The 22819-nt window shown below is 45.4% G+C and overlaps 1 protein-coding gene across 15 annotated transcripts in view; it reads left to right on the plus strand.

The window, feature by feature from the left end:
* Positions 1–22819, plus strand: part of LOC144823590 (uncharacterized) — a 739799-nt gene that overhangs the window by 333290 nt on the left and 383690 nt on the right. For 14 of the 15 annotated variants that reach the window (XM_078682228.1, XM_078682261.1, XM_078682304.1 and 11 more), the window contains 3 exons: positions 5366–5500; positions 13728–13883; positions 15188–15328. In XM_078682228.1, the coding sequence (XP_078538354.1) occupies positions 5366–5500; positions 13728–13883; positions 15188–15328 (432 nt within the window). The remainder of the gene's footprint in view (positions 1–5365; positions 5501–13727; positions 13884–15187; positions 15329–22819) is intronic. The other variant, XM_078682277.1, reaches the window with a different exon arrangement.

The raw sequence follows: 22819 nt of genomic DNA on the forward strand, positions 1-22819 counted from the left end.
CAGCTGCTGGGCCTCTTTTCCCCTGCTGGGCCCCAGTTGTCCTGCTGGGCCCTGTCATTCTGTTCCTATGCAGGTTGTCCTGATCCTGTCCTTATGCTGTAATAAACCTGCAGAAACTCCTACTACCTCGAATCTTGACTCTTATTTATTGAGCTATCTGTTATGCTATAAATCTAGTCAAAAATAGGGTATTATTTATTTATTTACCACAAACTAATGTCTCTTACAGATATATCGTTACACAAGTAGTAACTTGTGCTTCTGTTACATAAGACACATTTTTCTCATACTTAAATAGTGTCAACCCCTGCCCTGGCTCCATGAAACCTACATCCAAACTGACTCTATTAGCAAAACAACAAAAACACAACACCTAAAAAAAGTTATGCTTAGAATCTATATTGTTCACACATATGTGGGGGATCCTGCCGTAGGTCCCACCTAAGAAACCAAATCTTGTATATGTTCTGATTCCCTTTTATAAAGTTGTATACAAATTGTTTTGTGTCATATTGCAACATTTACATAGCACGTACTAAACGTATGTGGGGCACTGAAGGCTTTGACGAATTAGCTTTATGTAGAGATTTATAAAGGGAGAATGAAAAATGTACTAGCAAGCAGAACGGAAAGTTTCAATTCTATTGAGGACTCGGAGGCGAAGATTATACTATTCTTTCTCCACTTCATTGAATAGCAGCCATTCAAAGTGATTATTAAAAAAACTACCATTCAAATGAAACATAGGGAATGCCACAAAGTTTTAACACACTTTGGGCTAGATGTAGGTAATAGCAAATTACCGAATGGTAAATACCTAATTTTACTGATTCGGTATTTACTAATCGGTAATTGCTATGTAGGAAAAAAAATCGGTAAAAATACCGAATCGGTAAGATTTGGTATTTACCGATTCTGTAATTACAGAATCTGTATTTGTCATTGATTCCTATGGGCCTTGAAGGCCATTGGAATCAATGGCAAATACCGATTCGGTAATTACCGAATAGGTAAAATGACCGATTTGACAAGGGGGACAGGGTGTCACTTTGACACCCTGTTGTACCCCTGTTTCTGGCTTTAGGGCATGTATGTGTGCCACATGGCACAGGTGTACATGCACAGATGTGCATGTACACTAAAATACGTTATTTACCATGCAATAGTATTACATGGTAAATAACGAATCGGTAATGGCTTGTGGCACTGTTTTCAGTGCCACCTACATCTGTATTTACCGATTCGGTATTTTACAGAATCGGTACATTTACCGAATCGGTAAATATACCGATTCTGTATGTTTTGAGGCCCGTACATCTCCATTGGCAAATACCGGTCGGTAACGGCCGAAATCGGCCGTTACCGACCGGTATTTGCTGACCTACATCTGGCCCAGAGTGTCCAGGTGAGTCCACCAATCACAGAGCTCCCAACACCTCATAGTCCTCTGTTAGTCTCCACTACCCCTCTTTCGTCGCTCAAGGTCAGCCAGCTTGGACGCTTCACGACTCCTGTTTGTTGGAATTTCCTGCCAGAAGCAAACAATACAATTAGGCAACAGCCATGGCTAAGGATTGGCCCTGTCGGGGGAAAGTCACGGAAAACTACAAATGAGAGCATGAAGGGTCAAGGTAAACCTGAGTAAACTAAATAATTTAAGTTACAATAAGTTGTATCCTGGGTGGGATAATCCTCGTCTATGAGTCCTTAATAGAATTGAAACTTTCCGTTACGCTAGGTAGGACATTTTTCATTCTATGTCAGTACCGGAGGCGAGGATTATGCTTGTTTAAAGCTTGCTCACCACCGAGTGAACCATGTCACTCACCGATTTGAAGTAAAACCGCTTGAAGGTAGAGTCTGAAGACCAATCTGCTGCGTTCAGAATGTCTTCCAGACGAGCTCCGAGGGTAAATGCTTTAGAGACCATCGCCCCTCTGGTGGAATCAGCACCAAAGGCCCAGGGATCAATGCCGGCTTCCTGGATCACCCATCGCACCCAACGGGCTGTAGTGGGGGAGGAAAAAGCTTTATACAGCTTTTTAATGGCGATGAGCAGTTGACTTTCACCTGGGGGGACGAACGTCCTCCAACATCTCCTCACATAGTTTGAGACAGGACACCACGCACAGCTTCGGGGAGTCAGGGAAGGCAGGATAGGAACTGTACTTAGTTACCGTCTTTATCCGCCTACGGATTGTAAAAGTAACCCCTAAAGGGGAGAAAATTCTACCTGACACGTCCAGAGCCCGGACGTCCGAAACCCGTCTACACAGGACTAGGTAAAGGAGCATGGCTAGTTTTGCCGAAAGCTCCTTCTGCGAAATGAATCTATTCGGTTGCCAGGAGAGGAACAGGTTCAGGACCTAATTGAAGTCCCAAAGGACGGAATATCTGGGCTCTCAAGGCAAGGATATACGGATACCTCAGAGTAGGCGACAGACCAAAGGATGTTCCCCCACCGGGGAGCCATCCACCAAGCTGTGACCTGCTGAAATAGCAAAATGGAAGGTATTAATCGTTCTGTAAAGCAGGTCTTCCTCCTCCAGGCTAGCCCAAAAATTCAGAACAAAGGTCACATCTGCTGACACGGGATTGATACCCCATCACACACACCAACTGCACCACCTTCTCCTGGTTGAGCGGTAATGTTTAATGGTACTGTCAGCCCAGGCCGTTGACATGAACTTCTCAGCTACTCCCGAAAGGCCTGGGACCGCCCATCTTCCTCCGTAATCGGCCACACCAGGGCTTGGGAACCTTGCATGATGAGCGGATGGGGATCCTTGTCTGGGTTGAGAAGAAGTGCTGGAAAGCGGGGGGGTGGGTGGGATTGGAGAATCCCAAGAAAGTTCCAGTAGAACCGGAAACCAAACTTGCGAACTCCAAATTGGCAGTTTATCACCACACTCGACCGCTGGCATCAAACTTGGGCCAATACTGTTGTTGTCTTCGTGAACTGGGGAAAAGCAGAACCCGCTTCCTCTCGCCAGTCCTGTAGGAATAGGTCAGTTTTCTCCAACATGGGATCCGGTCTCCAGCTGAAGAACCGGGGAATCTGGTGGTCCAGCCTGGAAGCGAAGAAGTCCACTGGAAAGGGACCCCATACTCACTGGAGATCTGCAAACACTTCCGGGTGTAGCTTCCAGAGACTCGCATTGTTGAAATGGCTTGAGTGGAAATCCGCCACCTGATTGTCCTGTCCGGGAAGGTATTGCGCTCTGACAGAGATCTGGTGGCTTAGGCAATACTGTCTAAAATTCGCTGCCAGGTCCGAAATGGCCTTCGACCTTGTGCTACCAAGGTGATTGATATAGCGGACCGCTGAAATATTGTCCACTTTGAGGAGGACGCTTTCGCATTGGCATTGGTTAGGGTTCAAATTACTAGAACGAAAGAATGGCTTATGGTCTTTGATTTCGGCCCAGCTGGAAGTGAAAATAAGAAAGCCTCTTCCCCACCTAGCGATTGTTACTCCAAATGGAAAGCAGACAACATGCAGGCACTTCTGAATGGGTCCGGGTGTCGACAAGTTACACCGGGAGGAAGTCAGCATATTTCACTGGGCCCAGCCTGGAATACTCATCTGTATCAATAATAGTAGCCAGATCAGGGGTTGGGCTGGATATTCCCCTTATTTCCTGCAGTGAATTAACGTGGCCTACTAATTATTTCTTTAATCTTCTATTCCTCCTACGCAGTTCAACGCATTTTCTACTCCGTCACACTCCCTCTTTTTTACCTCAACCTACTACCCCTCACACACACCTTTCTTATGCTTCTAAACCTTGATTACTAGTAGCCCTGAATAGGGTGAGATATTTACCGCACCCAGAAAATATCTGTCCTCTCGGGTGCTGTATGTAATTGATGAAGTACATACTTATTCACAGATTTCCTCTGGAAAATGTGGAATTACATTTGGAATTGGTGCTTTCTACTTCAAATTTCATATATCTCAGGGTTCACTGTTTTTTTTTGTTACCAAGGTGAGTTTTGAAGAGATTTGGTGACTTTACAGAGTGATGGAAATTCAATGGCCCACTTTGTTTAGAGCCTGACCCATTAATTTTGCATTCAAGCTTAGATCTGGCCGGACTCTTCTTTTCTACACAGCCTACCCCTCCGAAGGTAGGCACTTCCAGTGAATGGATAGCATCTTTGAAATACTTTAGTTGGTGTGGGTCTGAAAATGTTTACCTGAGGGCATTCTGAAAAATTCAGACAGTGCAAAGCAGATATCTTTTGAAATGTGGTTCTGACCAAAATTGTAGAAATAGAACTGTACGATGACAATTGCGGGATTGACTAACTGATGTTGTTTAAAACTAGAGAGCTTTCTGAATTGAATAAACTAAATATTCTTTTTAAACAAGTTAAGTTGACTTTGGTATATAAACCCACTGAAGAAATATACACAATGCTGCAATGAAGTGGAAATAATTCAGCCATTAACTGATTTCGAATTGTTCTGAAGAAGGCTGCAATAATTTGTGGGATAGCTGATACATCATATCAACTTGCAGACAACAATTTGACCTTGTTTTTAGGTTTTAGGACTCCTTTTTTGTTTGTATTCAAATTAAGTTATTCCAAGGTACATGCATTATATGTGTGTAGGCAGATATACATGCAAAATATTTTTTTAAGGATTATATTGTTGTGGAGTGGCTAAGGAACACAACATAATTTTCTTTCTAATTTTTAATGCATTTATCATTTTAATTAATGTCCTTAGACAATAGCTGTATGTAGTAAGACAATATTTGCTTTTTTTCAGTATGTGTCAATATATCAAATATTTACATTTGAATAAAGTATTAAGAAGAACATATTTTTGTGCATATAAATAAAAGAAATATATAGATTTAATCACATGTTCAATTAGTCCCATTTGGTATATTTTCTAAATAAGGAATGGTTATTATCTTTATCCTGTGGGTGGGCTAAGTACCTGTGTTCCAGCAAGCTTATTTTTTTCAGAATGAGGGTTCATAAACAAAAGAATAGGGTTCACTGTGCTTTCTAGAATTTGTTGATACAGAGTCCCTTAACATGGGCTCTTCTGGTAGCTGTGCACCAGTCACACCAGAGCCAGGCTAAACCATTTGGATGCCAGCTCCAGTAATCAACCCAGTTTCAGGTTGGCCTAAGCTTCAGTAACCAAGACAGTTTTCGATTGGCCTAATGTTGCTTAATTAACAAATGCTATGATTAGAAAGGGAAGTGTCAAAAATGAACATAGATTAGTAGGCATTGTGCACTTGGATCAAGCAGCATCACCATGGAACCCCTTTAGAAGCTCTAGAATGATTTAAATATTATTACAACAAACAACAGTTATATATTTGTTTGTATTCTGTAGCCATTACAAGTCGTAAGAAACCGGATCCGAAAATTGAAGTCGACTGATACTAAAGAACTGCCACAGGCCAGACACAGTTCTAGTGAAGTACACATGCCACACCATCTTGGTTACATCCCAATTCTCAAAACTATGGTACAGTTCTTTCATAGATATTAAGAGATGTGTCCTTGAATAAGCATTGCAAGAAATGTAAAAGTATATCAATGATCAATGCACCAACATTTTATTACAGGATAATCATTGTTTAAAAAGAAATCTGGAAAAGGAGTATTTGTTCCTTCATACAAATAAAAAAGAGATCCAAATGATAGGATATTAAATAGTAGTATCTATGTGTTATCTGAAGATGTAAGCCTCATCCTAAATTCGTATGTAGCCCTGCATTCCGACAGTACGGCACTAGTGCTTAGAATGTGAGAGGTATAAATGGGACAAGAGAGTTTGGAAGAAAGAAACTAAGGCGATAGGACAGGTAGAGGCAAATGAGCACGAAGTCAAGAAACAAGAAATTAAACAGAAAGAGAAAGACAGAATTCAACGAAAACAAACTTTCTAGAGCCATGAAGCTGAATGTTCTTGGACTAACAATTAATGCTAATATGATGAGTACATACGTAAGGAGCACAGCAGAATAGCACTCCTTAAGCCATCACACCCCAAAGGATTATGTTCCCAACTATGCTGTAGCAACTAGTGTGATTGCAGGATGTGACTAGAGGATGAGGAAGTGACTACCTTACTGTGCAGTTATGCAACTGATGATAGTGACAAAAAGAAGTGTGAATGTATGAAGGATCTCATCAATGGAAGAAATAGGGCATACCGCAGCTCCGGACAACAAAAACAAGTACAAAGAAGATGCTGAGTGAGAAGTGGGAGACCTTTATGCATGGCATTCATTAATGTTTCAGTGGGCAAGTGAAATAGATAAAGAGGGCAATCTTTGAAGGGTTGTTTAATCTGCTACTATGAGTACCTTTGGATCCTTTCCCAGTAGAGCTGTGTCAGCGTTTAGCATTTCTGTAGATCCCCTAATGGTTGTTTTAGCCACAAACTGCCTGGCCTTATTAGGGAGTCCGCTGGCCTCTCATGGGGCCCTAGTAATGTAAGTTGAATAGCTTAAGAATGGGTACACTTAGATATCAATCAGCACTTATTCAACTAAATCTCACCCCCACTCGGTGCCTCACTCGGTATGGGCAACCAGTCAGCAGCTGATATTCTGAAAGTCAAAAAGGAAATAATGCTGCACTAAATCTTCTTCCTTGATTTGTGTTATGTCACATCACCAGTCCAAAGGAACCTCTATTTTCCGAACCTGACCTTGGGCCTTGAGTACAAAGGTTGGGTCAAAGTGCCCACCTCTCTAGCCAGGTTTTAGCATTTCATTCATAATCTTGGTCACAGTACTTCCAGCTAGTGCCTCTGTGCTCTATTAAAAATGTGTGGCTCAGGTCCCAAATCCCTGTTTTGGCCTTAGGGTCCCAAATAAAATCCAGACCTAATTTTTTCCCAATGTTAGCTTCAGCACCTCCCTCCTAACCTCTGCAGTAGTGTCCCTTTTCCAACAATAATCACCGCAGTATAGCTTCAATTCCAACCTTTGCATTTCTACTCTAATTGTTTCATTTAGGTGAAGGCGATTCTGCTAGTCCAAGATGGCCTGATTTAACAGAGTATCTTCAGCTGGCTTCGAACTGGAACAATTGTATCCAAAGCCTTGGGTACCCCTGATACACATGCATTATCAGGTCCATAGGAAGTAAATGAAGTCCAGACAGTAAGGGGCTCATAACGATGGCGGGCAGACCTGAGTCCGCCCGCCATTGTTGCGGTGTTTGGGACCGCCCGCCAGACATGCAGCAGTCTCACCACTGCAATTACGATGCGCCCGCCACATTGGTGGGCGCATCCAGGGAGTTTAACATTGCGGACAGTGTTTCAGTTGTTTTGCGGGGGGAGTTGGGGGGGGATTGTTTTAGCATGTCGCAAGGATCATACGTACTCACGCCCTTTAGGCCCCGTGCGCGGGCCCCTTGAAAAACTGTTGACTCGATGCAGGACACGCAAGCAAATAGCCCGGTTGGGGAAGGACTGGCCCAAGGCGGGATTAAGATACTAACGTGGAATGCTAACGGCCTTGGCAGCAAGATTAAGCGGGGGTTACTACACAACTATGTGAAGAGGTTAGGATCTGACGTCATACTGCTACAAGAAACACACTTGCAGGGCACCAAATGCACCTTTCTCTCCAAAGGACAGTACAGAGTCCTCGCCCATGCAGGGTTCACGTCGGGCTCAAGGGGGGTAGGAATACTGATTAAAAAACACCCACCATTTCAAATAACACAGACATGGATTGATCCTCTGGGGACGTAGGCGGGAGTGAGGGGACACTGGAGAAGGCAGGAGTACACATTTATCTCAGTCTATGCACCGCCCAAACTGCAGACAAGTACACTCAGAGCTGTCACTGATATCTTCCTGAACACGTCAGACACTGTGCAAATACTGGGGGGCGACTTTAACGATATCATAGACCCGGCAACAGATAGGACGGGAGACAGAGATAGGGCCCCGACCCCCACTTTGCTAGCTAGGATGATGACTGCAATGGGCTTGCTGGATGTGTGGAGATGGCTCCACCCGGAGACTAGGGCATACTCGTTCTTCTCCGGAGCACATAAAGTATATTCCCGGTTAGATTATATCTTCATGGCCAGACAGGCGCTGCATCTCACCGACATGGCGGAGTACCAGGCGCGGGGCATATCGGACCACTCGCCCCTGTTGGCTGGGGTGGGGGGGAAGGGACAGGAGGTGCGCTATGTGGCGTCTAGCGGCGTGGGATCTTCAAAACGCAGACATATTGCGAGGCCTCCGGATGTAAAGGTGTACATCGCGGAAAATGAGGGCTCAGTTTCGTCCCGGGTGGTGTTTTGGGAAGCCCTTAAGGCGGTACTGCGAGACAGGGAACAGAATAGGGTGGCGGGGGAAAAGAGGAAAGTGAGGGAGGAGGCTCGATTGCTGGAAGTCCAGATTCTGGCCTTGGAACAGAAACATCAGAATACTAGAGACGTGGGGGCCCTCAGACAGCTCTCAGACGTACAGCGTCAGTATAGACACCTGGTGACAGGAGAGGCTAAGACACTGGCCCTGGCGACGCTACACCGTCTGTACGACGTAGGAGATAAGTCTGGGAGGTTACTGGCATGGCTCAGTAGGAAAGAGAGAGATGTGAGATGGGTGGAGAGGGTGAGAGACAGTCAGGGGGCTGGGTTCGAGCAGACGAGCAAATAGCGGGGACCTTTGCGAGGTACTACCGATCCTTTTATGAAGCCAGGGACCTGGGGTCGCAGGAGGACGCGATGCAATACATGAGCCACATCGAGCTCCCGATCCTTCGCGGAGGACGACCAATGGCCCTAATGGCTTCCCGGCGGAATTTTTTAAAAAGACGGCAGACCTACTGGTCCGTCATTTACTGGGACTCTTCGAGGACTCAGTGGAAGAGGGAGAGTTGCCGCTAGATCTCCGCAAAGCCACAATCATTCCGATATATAAAGAGGGTAAGCCACCCGATGACTGCACGTCCTATAGACCCATTTCACTTTTAAATGTGGAGGTGAAGCTTCTTGCAACGATATTAGCTCTTCGCCTGCGGAGGGTGATATCGGGACTTGTGTACCTTGACCAAACGGGATTCCTCCCTGATAGGGCGACCAGATACAACCTCAGGCGGACCCATAATTGGTTAATGGAGGTACGCGCTAGAAGAGACCCACACCTATTTCTATCCATTGGCACAGAAACGGCGTTTGATGCAGTCCACTGGCCCTTTTTTGAAGGTGTACTGGTCCGATTTGGCTTCGGGCCCAAATATAGGACATGGATACGACTGCTGTACACCGATCCTAGGGCAAGAGTTAGAGTCATTGGGGTGTTGTCGGAGGATTTCCCAATACGGCGGGGCAACAGGCAGGGGTGCCCCTGTCCCCTCTGTTGTTTGCACTCACCATAGAGGTAATGGCATGTGCAGTCAGACAGAATGCGGAGATCAGGGGGTTCCGAATAGGTCAGGCAGATACCGCAGAGGAAAAAATATCCCTATATGCGGACGATGTCCTTCTGTACGTCTCGCACCTGGGCACTACGATACCAGCACTGTTCGCGGAATTGGCTCGCTTTGGTGCCCGAGCTGGCTACCAGATAAACTGGCATAAATCAATTCTTTACAATCTCCAAAGGATGGAGGCGTGGCCCAATCTGCCGGGGAGGCTGCAGACGACAGAGGAGGGTTTCGTGTATCTAGGGATCTTTGTGACGAATGACAGTACCCTATCCTATGACAGGCATATCAGGCGAATATTGACTAACTTTGCAGAGGATGCGGCGCGGTGGAGATTGCTCCCGCTTACAATGCTGGGCCGTGAAGCAATGTTTAAAATGATATCGCTCCCGAGATTTTTGTACGCCTTCCAAAATGAATACTTCCCCCTCCGGCGGTGGGTCTTCCACGACATTCATGCGGAATTAAGGGCCTTCCTATGGCTGGGAAAACAGCCCCGGGTGGCGCTGACAACCCTACAAAGACACCAATATAACGGGGGAATTTCGCTGCCCAACATAGAAGCGTACTATTGGGCGGAACATTTGGTGCCTATAAATGAGTGGATACATGCCCCGGCCACACATCCCACCTATGCGTTAGAAAGACACAGCATGGAGAAGCACACATGCATACATTACCTATATGGGGTAAGGGGAGGGACAGACTACTTCCTGCCACGAGAGACACGTTGGGGGTCTGGACAAGGGCAACAAAGGTTATGGGGTGGGAACGAAAACCGACAAAGCAAACTCCAATATGGAAATGTACCTGGTTGAGGCATCTGAGCAAGTTGGAGCGTTTCCTGAGCTGGGATGCTATTGGAATTTCGACACTGGTGATGTGATGAAGAGGGGAGAATTGCAGTCCTTTCCAGTACTGAGGAAGGAATATGGGCTACACCACACACAATATTTTAGATACACGCAGCTGAGACATGCCTGGAGGGCGGAGGGGGTTTTGACAGAGGCGCTTCCGGAGTATGCTCCATTGGAGGGTCGTCTTCTACAAGAACAGATCCCCGGTAGGGCGGTGTCTCTGACCTACAGAACCTTGATGAATAACTTACCGGATGGACTGGGAAACCTCAGAGCTACCTGGGAGCCAAATGTAGGGGAAATGGATGAAGTGGACTGGGGTACGGTCCTGATGCACCCGAGAGAGGTAGCAATTAAATCCCGTTTAAGGCTTATCCAATACAATGTACTTCTCAGAACCTACTTCGATAGAGTCCGACTGCATAGAAAAAGGAGGGCTACCGACCCGTGCTGCCTGCGTTGCGGCCAAGATAGGGGGGACTTCTTTCACACTCTCTGGTCCTGCCCGGCAATTCAGATTTTTTGGGGGGAAGTACTGAAAGAGCTGGGAGAGGTGTTGGAGATCACCCTGCAGTTAGACCCTAAACTGGTCCTCCTAGGCATGACAAATGATGTAGACTTGACTCGCCCACTGCTGTTCTTCCTGGTGCTGGCCTTAGTGGTGGCTAAGAGAGACGTGGCCAGGAAATGGGGGCACCGGAGCTACCAAAGCTAGAGGATTGGCGGAGGGGTATGGATTTATATATGGCAGCTGAAAGAGTCACGTATAAGGCGAGGGGATGCCCTAAAAAGTTTGGTAGGGTGTTGGGCAAGTGGCGCCGTTATCATGGCCTGGATGGAGGTCTCTGATCTGGGCGAAGGGGGCAGGCTCCTGGTCTCAAATGGAGGGGAGAGGGTTGGGAAACACAGAAATGAATTAGAATGGGTCGGGGTGAGAGGTGTGACTGTACTGGCAGATCAAGAGGACTGCGTCAGGGTTTTACGGGCGGAGGCGGGAGGGCGGGGGGTTGAAGGGAGGGGTATGATGATCAATAATGACATGCTTGTTATGTGGTTGCACAATGGAAAAGTTAATAAACCTATTTTTAAAAAAAACATTGCGGACAGTGCTGATGGCTGCAGCACCTTACTCAATGTTAAAATGGCATGCACTGCATTTCCCTGCACTACTTGGCAGGCACCATGCGGTGCCTGCCACACATTGCAGGGAAATGCGGGGGGTACCATGGGTACCCTCCCCCCAGTGCAGAAACACCGCCTCCCACAACAAGGGGGGCCCGCAACCCCTTTCCACCTGTCTTTTCGCTGTGAGATGTCCACTGCAGAAAGACAGGCGGAAAGGGATATCGTAATCCCTATGGCGGTGCCTACGAGGCACCACCGCAATGCTACCCTATCTTTTGGTTCTGCAAGGCGGGCAGAAATGGACAGCCTTGCAGAACCCTACACTGCCCTGAGGTTTCCACATGGCATCATAATCTGGCGGGGGAAAACTGCTGTCAGATGGCAGAAGAACGGCCACCGCCGGCCTTGCGGTGGTGGTCCTTCCGCCATCCTACTCGGCCCCTTAAGCTCAATGTCCCACAGAAGTCAAACAATACTGTCTTTATTACATTATCATCCCTGAGAGTTTCAGAACTTATCTGTTATGAGGCCATTTACTGAATGTGAAGAGGCCCCTTTCAATTATCATGATGTGTGTTTGTAAACATATAATGCAATTTTAACATTTTCTATAACTATATGTTCTGCTTGTCTAGGCAAGAAAAAACAATGGGCAAAAGTGTTGTAATAAACTTGTCTACAACAAAGATGCACTTTGTAATGATTGCTTCCCACCAAAATGTTGGGCACAACTTTGAACTGCCATTGTTTCTGGATATAAGATGTTCCAGCAGGTCAGCTCAGCGTTCACCCTTTCACCTGAAGCTCTGTACAACTGTCCAGTGCGTGTCCGCCTCAAGCGAGGAATATACTTCAGGTTGAGGCAACAACTTACTACTGCTGCGTCTGAGAGCAGAAATGGCGTAGGCTGCCCGGATTGTAGATAACCTGACTTGATTCAGCTCAGAGTTCCAGTTTCAGTTGTTCCATGTGCTGCCTTGTAGATGTTTTCTTTGACAAAGTGCTGCCAAGATTCCAGCCTAGCCCAAACGCTGCAGCGAGACAGAGAGAGAGTCAAGAAGTCACTGGGGCAGACAGTTTTGTGATGTATATACTGCCTGCGGTCTCTCACCCCTCCCTGTATTGCCAAAACCGTAAGGCATCCCTTTAATGTTAGTGCACACCGGCAGTAGATTTTCTCATGGCCTGGAGTTCAATTACTGAGGACTGCTCAAATGACTGCTTGGGGCACCAAGGTTTGTGTTGGGCCCATGAGCCCTCTGCCCTACCCCTGACGCCCTCTATTATGCCTTTTTCCTCCGAACTGTTAATGGCCTAGAACCACCTTTATTAATGTAGCTGCCCTGATGTGAGAAGGAGAAGATTGTTAGTCACGGTGAGATTAAGTGATTTGCCCAGAATCACAGGTAGTTGATCGTCCCTGCCATGACTCGAATCTGGGTTCCCCAGCTTCCAGGTCAACCCATCTAGTTGTTAGGCCACATCCTCTCCCTTGCACTGCATGTAGATTGGTTCCAGAGAATGCACCTAGTCAATTGTAGCGCAACCGGTGATACAGAGTATAGCAGTTCTGTTGAGTCCATTTAGGTCTTAAAACCTAAATACCGCTCATCAAAGTTTCTACATCTGTATCATAATCCAAAGAAAGGTGGAAAGTATGCCCCACCATGCACAGTCTTGTCATCAATTATGTCATTTCAGATGCAGCAGTAATGTCATAAATGATGTCATAGATCACGTCATGATCCTTAACCTTTGGATAACTTGCCTGTTCTGGTAGACTATACGGCAATTACTCATTTGCCCCTGAATGACGTAATCAATTGGTACACATCTAGAATGGTGAGAACCTCTCTCGCACATGGATTCTGAAAACCCAAACATTTACTAGAGTACCAGCCTCTCAGCTTCAGTGACCTCATACTGCACCCAAACACTTCTAGATAAAAGAACACACAGAGCAGAATAGACATGCATTATAACATTGAACAACTTTAGCAGTGTGTTAGCATGCTTGCTTAAGGCACTCAAAACACACAAGCACGAATGGTTAAATTCATGCTTAAAACCAAACATAAAATTAGACGTTAACGCTATGATTGCTTTATTATACTAATTTAATGACTGACTTAGTCTTGCTTTTCTGTTAATCCAGTGTTGTAATGAAGCTATTTCCAACCAGTAATTTAGCGACACGTAAGATATTTATATGCCTTGTTGTTTATTGCCGAATTGAGGCCATTAAGCATGTCTGTTATAAAAGTACGGTCTTGCAAATAAGTGTCTTTTACTTGCTTTCATTCTGCAGTCACTGATTAAGGAAGCAGACAGTGCATGTGCTTCAGGTGCAATGAGCAGCCGGCATGGATCTATAGTGAAGCAATTCCGATCTGATGTTTCCATTAAACGCTCAAACAAGGCCGACTGGAAGGAAGGCTATCCCACCAGCTTGACCCACGTGACGGTAGAGTCCATCATAAATATAGACAGACCCATCAGCTTTTAACTACTGCATTTCGAAGGCAAAGCTATTCTGGGTACATTCGAAATTTAGGAAGAGATTTTCAAAAGGACTTGGTACCTCCAGAAAAGATTGGGTTTGGGTCCTATATTTAGAAAAGCACAGGATATGAACTGGAGAACTGAGAGTCCTAGAAGTTCTTTATCTTTACCTTCTTGAGATATACACCTCTAATAGATAGGAGGTTGTTGCATGGCAATGGCCTTACAAACTGTCATTTGTTTGAGTGGTGGGTTGAGCTTTTAGGGCCTTTCACCAAGATGTGTTCTCCATCCTCCTGGTGCAAGTGAATGCGGACTCTGCCTACCTTTGCCCTCTCAACACCTCCTCTACTGACTTAAAGGCTAGTGCCTAGGCACATCAGTGGGGAATGGAGAGACAGGTGGAGTCAGCTGGGCCTGGTCAATATCAGCACGACCCTAGTGCAGGTGCACAGTAGCAAGAGCCAGTCACCACCAGCCTCTTGCTGACAGAACTGAACATGAACCCACGATTAACTTCTTAAAGGTACAGTGTGACACTGAATCCAGTACTGTATCCAGTACCAGATACAGAGGCAGCTTCATTACAATTCAGAAGAGTGCATACCTTGTACATCCATTAAAGACACAGATTGTCTGATCATGATGTTATTCCCACACCATCTCCCTGAGTAAGCCTTGGACTGCTCTGCCTCTCTATCCTGATGGCTAAATGCAAACCCACTTCCCAGGGCACTTGTAATGAGGGCCATAGAGGGAGTGCATTTCAAGTACCTTCCATTTAAAATATTCCTAATGAGTTCAGAGTCTCTACATGCACATTTTGTGGTGGTTTCTATCTGAGACTGCTATGGTTCACACAAGAGGCACTCAAGAAATAGGCGGTGAATCTTCCATCCTAAACTGGGTGGCAGTCCACCATTATTTCAAGTGGTTTGGAGTTATTACATTGCTGTCCTCACTGGTAAGGCCGGTGGCAGTTCATCCTAGGGAGTGCTGCCTTCAGTCACTACCTAAGCAGAGCAGCAGAATGACGAGGACAGCAGACAGACATCCACTATCCTCTAAATCATTCTCTTTGGGAGATGTTTGTTGGGTCAATGACACATTTAAATATTTGGCAAACCGCACGTTGACACCATAACCTGCAAAGGTTGAATACTTTTAATAGGAGGCGCCATAGTCCAATAAAAGCAGTGCCAACTATCCAGCACTTCAAATGATACCAACCCAAACATCACTGTCTCACTTCTATCCAATCTGTAGCCACTCAAAGAACAAGAGAACCAGAATAATACCTGGAAGGAAATGAACAAAAGCAGAGATTCCTCTAAAGACAAGAAACAATCAGGCGATGTGGACAAACAATCTTCCTCTTCCACCAGCCTTTTTCCTAAACTCATCAAGGTAAGGGTAGAGCAAATGTACAAAATAACTTTTTTTTCAAAGCTTTATTTATTCAGCATGACTTAAAAGCAACAAATTACATTGTGATGAGAGCATGAAGCAAATATAGGACATCGTTCATTCAAATACATCTAACCAGTGTTCATTTTCTCTCTATGTGATGCCCTTCCATCTCCCTCTCTGTCTTCGAGTCATGACCCTTTTACCAAAGCAACCCTAAACAAAAAGAAAGAAAAGCACCCTAACGTTGTTGTAAACAAGACCCCCTCCCACTACCCTCACCACTCCTTCCCTGCTGGTAGTAAATAATCTTTCTGAATGGCAATGAGTAGTCGGTCTGGCATCAGAACCGAGGTTCATGCCCTAAGTTAGTCTTGCAGGGCCAAAAGGGATTAGATGTATATCTGAAAGTGTTTGGGCAAGGGTGAGAAACCATCCTAAAGCTGAAAAAGGTGGGCATACTGCTAATGGGAGGCCACTCGAGAGAAAGGAAACCAGCAGTCTCCTCCGATATTCAAAACTTTTATATTCATCTATGAAGATATCTGCTAATCTTTCCATCATGAGTTGTCTCCAGAGCCGTGAGTGCCATAATGACACAGCCGGAGCCTCTCTCTTTTTCCAAGCTGCCGCTATTGTTGTTTTGGCTACTCCTAGACATGCCCATAAAATCACGCTATCTGCTTCTGTCTGATGCTCTAACCCCGGATCTCTGATGCCTAGAAGAACTGCCTCGATAGAGGTCGGTATGGGGTAACCTAGCATTCCTTTAATATGAGTTAGAATCTCCTCTCAAAAAGGGCGATAGTCGGGCCGTACCACCATATATGGCGTAAATCCCCAAGAAGGCTGCATCCATGCCAGCAGAGGCCGGAAGAGCTACGAAAGATCCTTTTTTTTTTTCATCTTTATTTAGCATTTTGTGAAAAGTAAAGCCGAGCACAGAGTTCAATTGCAGTATACATAGGGTACAGTGTGAATACAATCAACACCACAGGTCAATTAAGGCACTGTAGGACAATCAAGTGGTGACAATATCATATTTGATACACATTGTAAGTCTATCAAGCGATCCATCATTGTATCGATCTAATGGCTCCCTCCCAAGACCCCCACTATCCACATATACCAGAATTCACTACGGGCCCGTTTGTTATGTATACGTGGAACCACTGTCGGTACAACACCCTGCTCCCGTTGCGAGTGGGGATCTTGCTGCTGTATCGCAAGGAAAGCACAAAAGGGGGCCCCTATGTCTTTCGGCCTGGTGGAAGGCGGGATAGTGCCAGCATACAGGTCGCTCTTCATGGAGTGGGTCACAAGGCTTTGGATCCAACCAGTTGTCGTCGGTGCCCTCTTGCTACCCCAATGAATTGCGACTTCTCTTTTAGCTAGGAGTAGAAAGATAGCGACAAATCTGCGCACTTTCAGGGGGATCTGGACTAAATAGCCCAGGAGGGCTATCTCGGGCAAAGGTACAAGTGGAATCTGTATCATTTTACTTAAAAGTTCATGTACTGCTACCCAAAAGGTGTGGACTCGCGGGCAGGTCCATGCGAGATGTGAGAAGTCAGCCTGCGGGGGCTGACAGCACTGGCAACAATGCGGTCTGGTGGGATCTATCCTGTGTACTCGGGCACGTGTAATATAAATTCTACGTAAAATTGTAAAGTGTATCAGTTTATGTCTGCTTTAGGGATACTGTTCTAGAAACTCTGCAGCAGACCGCCCATTGTTCATCAGTGATTGGGTTGTCTAAGTCCAATTCCCATGCACTACGCAGTCTGTCATCGTCCACTGGGATCAGGTCAGAGCACGCCCTATACAAGTGAGATATAATATGAAACCCTTTGCTGCTAGCTATTACCAATGTAAGTGGGGAAAATGATGGAGGTTCTAGCGGGTATTCAGGAAGCCCGGCTCGCAGGGCAGAACGAAATCTGGCCAAAATAAATCTGTCCATGACCGTGGCATCTGAAAAGGTAGACATGTCCTCTGGATCAAAAACGTGGCCAGCCGGATAGAGGTCTCCTATCATGGCAATGTTAAATTTAGTGCAGGTCCTTTGTACCAGCTTTTCGCTAGTTATAGGTAGGAAAGTGGCATTAGGAAGCGGAAGAGAGGAGGAGTACAATGTTTGTGTGCGAGTGATACAGCGCAGCTTAAGCCATGCCCAGCTGTTGGTAGAGACTGGCTATATGTCTTTAGGGTCTCAAGGGATACCAGTGGGAAATACGGTGGCAAGTGTGTTAGGCAGAACAAAGTCAGATTCTGGGCGTAGGTATGTAATCTTTGCATCTGGGTGGTACCATGTCTGTGCGAAACTGCATTGAGCGGCCAGAAAGTATAATTGAAGATCCGGGACCCCGTAACCTCCTCGGTCACAGGGAAGTGTCATCACCGGCCATCTTACCCTGGGTGTCCTGTCTCCCCATACCAGTCTAATCAGGTGCGATCTCAGAGTATTGAAGAATTTGTTAGTGAGTTGGATTGGTATATTGTGAAACAGATATAAAAACTTTGGGAGTGAAATCATTTTTACCAGTGCAACTCGTCCCGCCATGGAAAGGGGAAGTTTAAATGCAAAAACAACAATTGATGGACAGAATGCAGAACAACGTCATACATTCACCCCAGTACAGATATCTGGGCCTAAATCCATCGTTTTTTTGCACTCCACACCACCCCAGTTCAGACATGGCCATATGCAAATCAGCCTTGACCCTGTGCCTCATGGGAACAGTCCAGCCTGAACTGCCAAGCCATGTCTTTCCTGGACCGGAATCAAGCATCCTAGGACCGGTTTCTGGCTATCAGCCGTCTTCAGCCACGATACCTTGACTCCAGTGGTGTGGAGAGCATGGGACTCACGTCTGAGCATACCCAGTGGGGAAAATGAGGGAGGTTCTAGCGGGTATTCAGGAAGCCCGGCTCGCAGGGCAGAACGAAATCTGGCCAAAATAAATCTGTCCATGAACGTGGCATCTGAAAAGGTAGACATGTCCTCTGGATCAAAAACGTGGCCAGCCGGATAGAGGTCTCCTATCATGGCAATGTTAAATTTAGTGCAGGTCCTTTGTACCAGCTTTTCGCTAGTTATAGGTAGGAAAGTGGCATTAGGAAGCAGAAGAGAGGAGGAGTACAATGTTTGTGTGCGAGTGATACGGCGCAGCTTAAGCCATGCCCAGCTGGTGGTAGAGACCTGCTATATGTCTTTGGGGTCTCTAGGGATACCAGTGAGCAATATGGTGGCAAGTGTGTTAGGCAGAACAAAGTCAGATTCTGGGCGTAGGTATGTAATCCTTGCATCTGGGTGGTACCATGTCTGTGCGAAACTGCATTGAGCGGCCAGAAAGTATAATTGAAGATCCGGGACCCCGTAACCTCCTCGGTCACAGGGAAGTGTCATCACCTGCCATCTTACCCTGGGTGTCCTGTCTCCCTATACCAGTCTAATCAGGTGCGATCTCAGAGTATTGAAGAATTTGTTAGTGAGTTAGATTGGTATATTGTGAAACATATAAAAACTTTGGGAGTACAATCATTTTTACCAGTGCAACTCGTCCCGCCATGGAAAGGGGAAGTTTAAGCCAGGATTAGGAAAGATCCTTTTAAGTTTGGTGGGGTAGAGGTACCAATACAAAATAACTTTTACAGTGTGAAAGGGGCAAACAATATATCTACATTTCATTCTTTCTGTTTCAGGATTTCTGGACATAAACATCCTTTACCACGCAGTTACTGCCACAATGTGCTTTTAAATGCAGTCACTACCCTGACTGCGATGTTACAATCGTTTCTTTACCCCGCAAGTCATCACAATGGGTGCGACTCCTTGGACTGATGTTGGAGTTTAGGTCCAACATCTTTCCTACTGTTGCGTAGACTATTCCAAAGTCCAGCGCCACCCTAAGGCAAGGTGTTGTAATGACTTGCGTGGTAAAGGAACGAGTGGTAATGTCGCAGTCGGGGTAGAGACTGCGTTATAAAGGCATGCGGAGTTCCATCATACAACCATTCACAATATCTCAACAACGAAAAAGAATCCTTAGAACATAAATATGTATTAACGATATCACACTAATAGCTGCTATTGATAGAGTTCTCTGATTATTAGTGCTTCAGTTGAGTTGGTGGGGGCTACTGACACTAGTTTCTTAGGACCAGCACTTATTTGTCTTCATCAGACATTCACTGAGTAAAAAGAAGGAAAAAACCAAAGCAGAACCTCAGAGGAAGAGAAAAACAGAAAAACCATCGCTAAGAGAGAAAGCAAGAACCTGCAAGTGTAAGAAAGGGACAGGGAGTGCCTTGTAGTGAATTAAAAGGCATGAAGTGTATTTAGGACTGTGCAGCCTTGATATTCTTTATGACAACCTTTAATTTACCGACTGCCAGCTTCTGAGCAGTTTTAGGCACTTGCCCTTATCCATTCTTTATTACTCCTGCTCCTTTAGTCCAGTCCACTCCTCAGACATGAATTACACCATCTATCCGAGTTTGCATTAATTATTTATTATGAATGAATAGTTGTCTTCAGTAGTCATACTATGCACCCTCAAACTTATTTAGAGATTTGTAAAGATTTGTGACAGTACCACACAATATTTAGAGAGTTCCCACATAATGTATTCAAGGTATTAACACAACAATAGCTTAAAATGGGGAGTTCCATGCAGAGAGAGTGTTTCCACAAGTTTTTTGACATTTGTGTGTGGAATTTAAATGTAAAAAGTGACAGACATCAGTGGATCCCAAAGGAACATCTTAAGAGTGACATCTGCTGAACGATGTTACAATACATCTAAAAAAACAGCTGCTGTCATCAGTAAAGAGGTTAGAATGCCTACTGTTGCTGATTGTTATAGATGCACAAGTGGGAAAAACACATTTCTTTCTTTACCCTGGACGGCTTCTTTAAGGGTGTCGACATGACCAAGGAAACTATTTAGGGATTCCTATTTGATCAAAAATTTATGATAAAAGTGCACCTTCAAATAGTGAGGAATTAGCACTAGCTGGTAATAAAAATATTAGGTTCCTATTAAGTAATGCTGTATTATTGTGTCACAAATTCAGTTTAATAACCGTCCAGCGTGTTCAACAAAAAGCTGTCATCAATTATGAAGGATTATCTTTCATGGAAGTCTCTTTCTAACTTTCTCTGTTACCATTAGAGTCTTCCTCCCACATTGGACAGCGAAGAGGCCACGAGAGAAACAGAAAGTAGTTTTGTTCTCTAATATATATGCTGCTTGTATGAGAAAAGCCAAACAGATTTCACAGTTCATTGAAGTTTGGTCTTCCTAAAAGCATAATCCATACTAATATTATAAAGAGAGAGACCAAACCTTTGAGGCTGGTAATCTCAGTAACCACAGCACCAATCACAACACCAATACAGCGTTGGAAAGGACAGTTGCAGCAGAAGGACATAGGCTATGCAGAAGGCCACCATTTTTTTTTTTTGCAGAGTTTTATAAAGCGTGAACTTGACCCGAACTGAATCAGGTATCAGAGCGCTTTATATAGCACCAGTTACGTTACATGAGGACACACATTCATTTTTGTTCGGCACGGGGAGATTAAGTGATTTGCCCAGAATCACAGGATGTTTGGCGTCGTTACCAAGACTCGAACCCAGATCCCCAGGTCCAAGGTCAAGCGCCTTAGCCGTTAGGCCAACCCCTCTATACATTTAAAAGGTAAAAGAACCGTGCCAGCAAAGTAGTCCCTTGTGGGCATGTCTGCGTTGTGCTGTGGGCGTGCGCGTGACTAACGCTGGGGGCGTGTGGTACGGCCATCACATAGTGGGCTTTGGGCGTGTGCTGGGGTGGTGACAAACGCTGGGGGCGTGACAAACGCTGGGGGCATGTGTCCGCCCTTCATGCCATGTGAGTCGTACATACAAGCGCCAATTACGTTGCTGCATCAAGGGGCACGCTGGGGGTGTGAGAAACGCTGGGGGCGTGTGTCCAGCCTTCATTCCATGTGAACGCAATTGCGCCGCATCAAAGGGCACGCTGGGGGCGTGTGCTACGTTCCGCCCTTCATGCCATGTGGGTCGTACATTAATCAGAAGATCGTCTGCTGTGGCCGTGTGCTGGGGGCGTGACAAACGCGTTCACCTGGAGGCCTGGTAAGTAACGTTACTGCAGCCTCTCCTGCGCACTGTTACTGAACTCTCTCATTCAACGAAATTACACGCGCCTGCTACCATCAACCAGGGCTCTAGCCAGGCTCAGGCGGCGGATCAGTACACTAATTACACGCGCCTGATAACATCAACCAGGGTTGCAGCTGGGCCTCAAGCGGGGGAACACGCTCCTGCTAACATCAAACAGGCCTGCATCTGGGCCTCGAGCGGGGGAACACGCAAATGAGCGTGTCTGCGGGGACAATTACTGCAGCCTCTCCTACTCGCTGTCACTCAACTCTCTCATTAAACGGATTTACCCGCAGCTGATAACTCTCTCATTCAACGACATTACACGCGTCTGCTAACATCAACCAGGGGTGTAGCCGGGCTCAGGCGGCGGATCACTACACCAATTACACGCGCCTGCTAACATCAACCATCGCTGCAGCTGGGCCTTCTCCGTCCCTATTCTAATGAAACAAAAAATGTTGTCTACCACAAGATTTTAAAATAAATTGCCCTTGCCAAATACACACATTACACACATTCTATTTCATACCCGGACAACGTCGGGACGGGCTGCTAGTATATTTATAAAATTGTTCATTTTGTTACGTATCTCCACTCGAGTAGCAGTTCAATGTCATTTGTACCTATTTCCCTCTTAAAACAATTGAGGACGCTCACTGCTTTAGCTTTTATTCCAAATCTCTTCCTCTTCACTCCTCAATGTTATTATTGCTTCAGCACTTAATCCCCAAACTGTCATAGAAGTATTGTAAAGGTTTTCCAGAGTTTCATGAACTTTTCTAGAAACCTGTTGTTTTTAATTACCATCTATATACTGAAACAATTTTTAAAATGCTCATATACCTTTCTATTTCCCATCAGTCACATTAATTTCTTGAGGAGGTAATCACATACCTCCATTTTTTAACATTATCTGTTGTCTAATGCTTATGATTCCATCACAAACCTAGTGATCACATCGAGAAAATTCAAGGAATTGTAAAAAGGTAATACTCAATTGTGAGAAGTTAGCCTGGTATATGATGTCCACTATTCTAGTGGGCACCTTGCACCAGTCTAAACGACACTTATTGATGGTGGTTGTAAAGTCAACCTTATAGACAAGCTATCCTAGTGGTAGCATGGACCAGCAGTCTTAGGCTAAAACTTCAGAGAGCATGTGAAGCCAGCTGTTTTACCAATTATAATCCCTTGAATGACAAATGAAAGGACACCACACCAGGTATATATCAAGTATATATGTATTTATTTCTAACACAACCCCTCTGCACTCTTTATGAGGTCAGAGATCGAAGTACATCACAAGTTACTCAATTAGCATA

Source organism: Lissotriton helveticus, chromosome 1_1 (assembly GCF_964261635.1).
Source record: "Lissotriton helveticus chromosome 1_1, aLisHel1.1, whole genome shotgun sequence".
Taxonomy (NCBI): domain Eukaryota; kingdom Metazoa; phylum Chordata; class Amphibia; order Caudata; family Salamandridae; genus Lissotriton; species Lissotriton helveticus.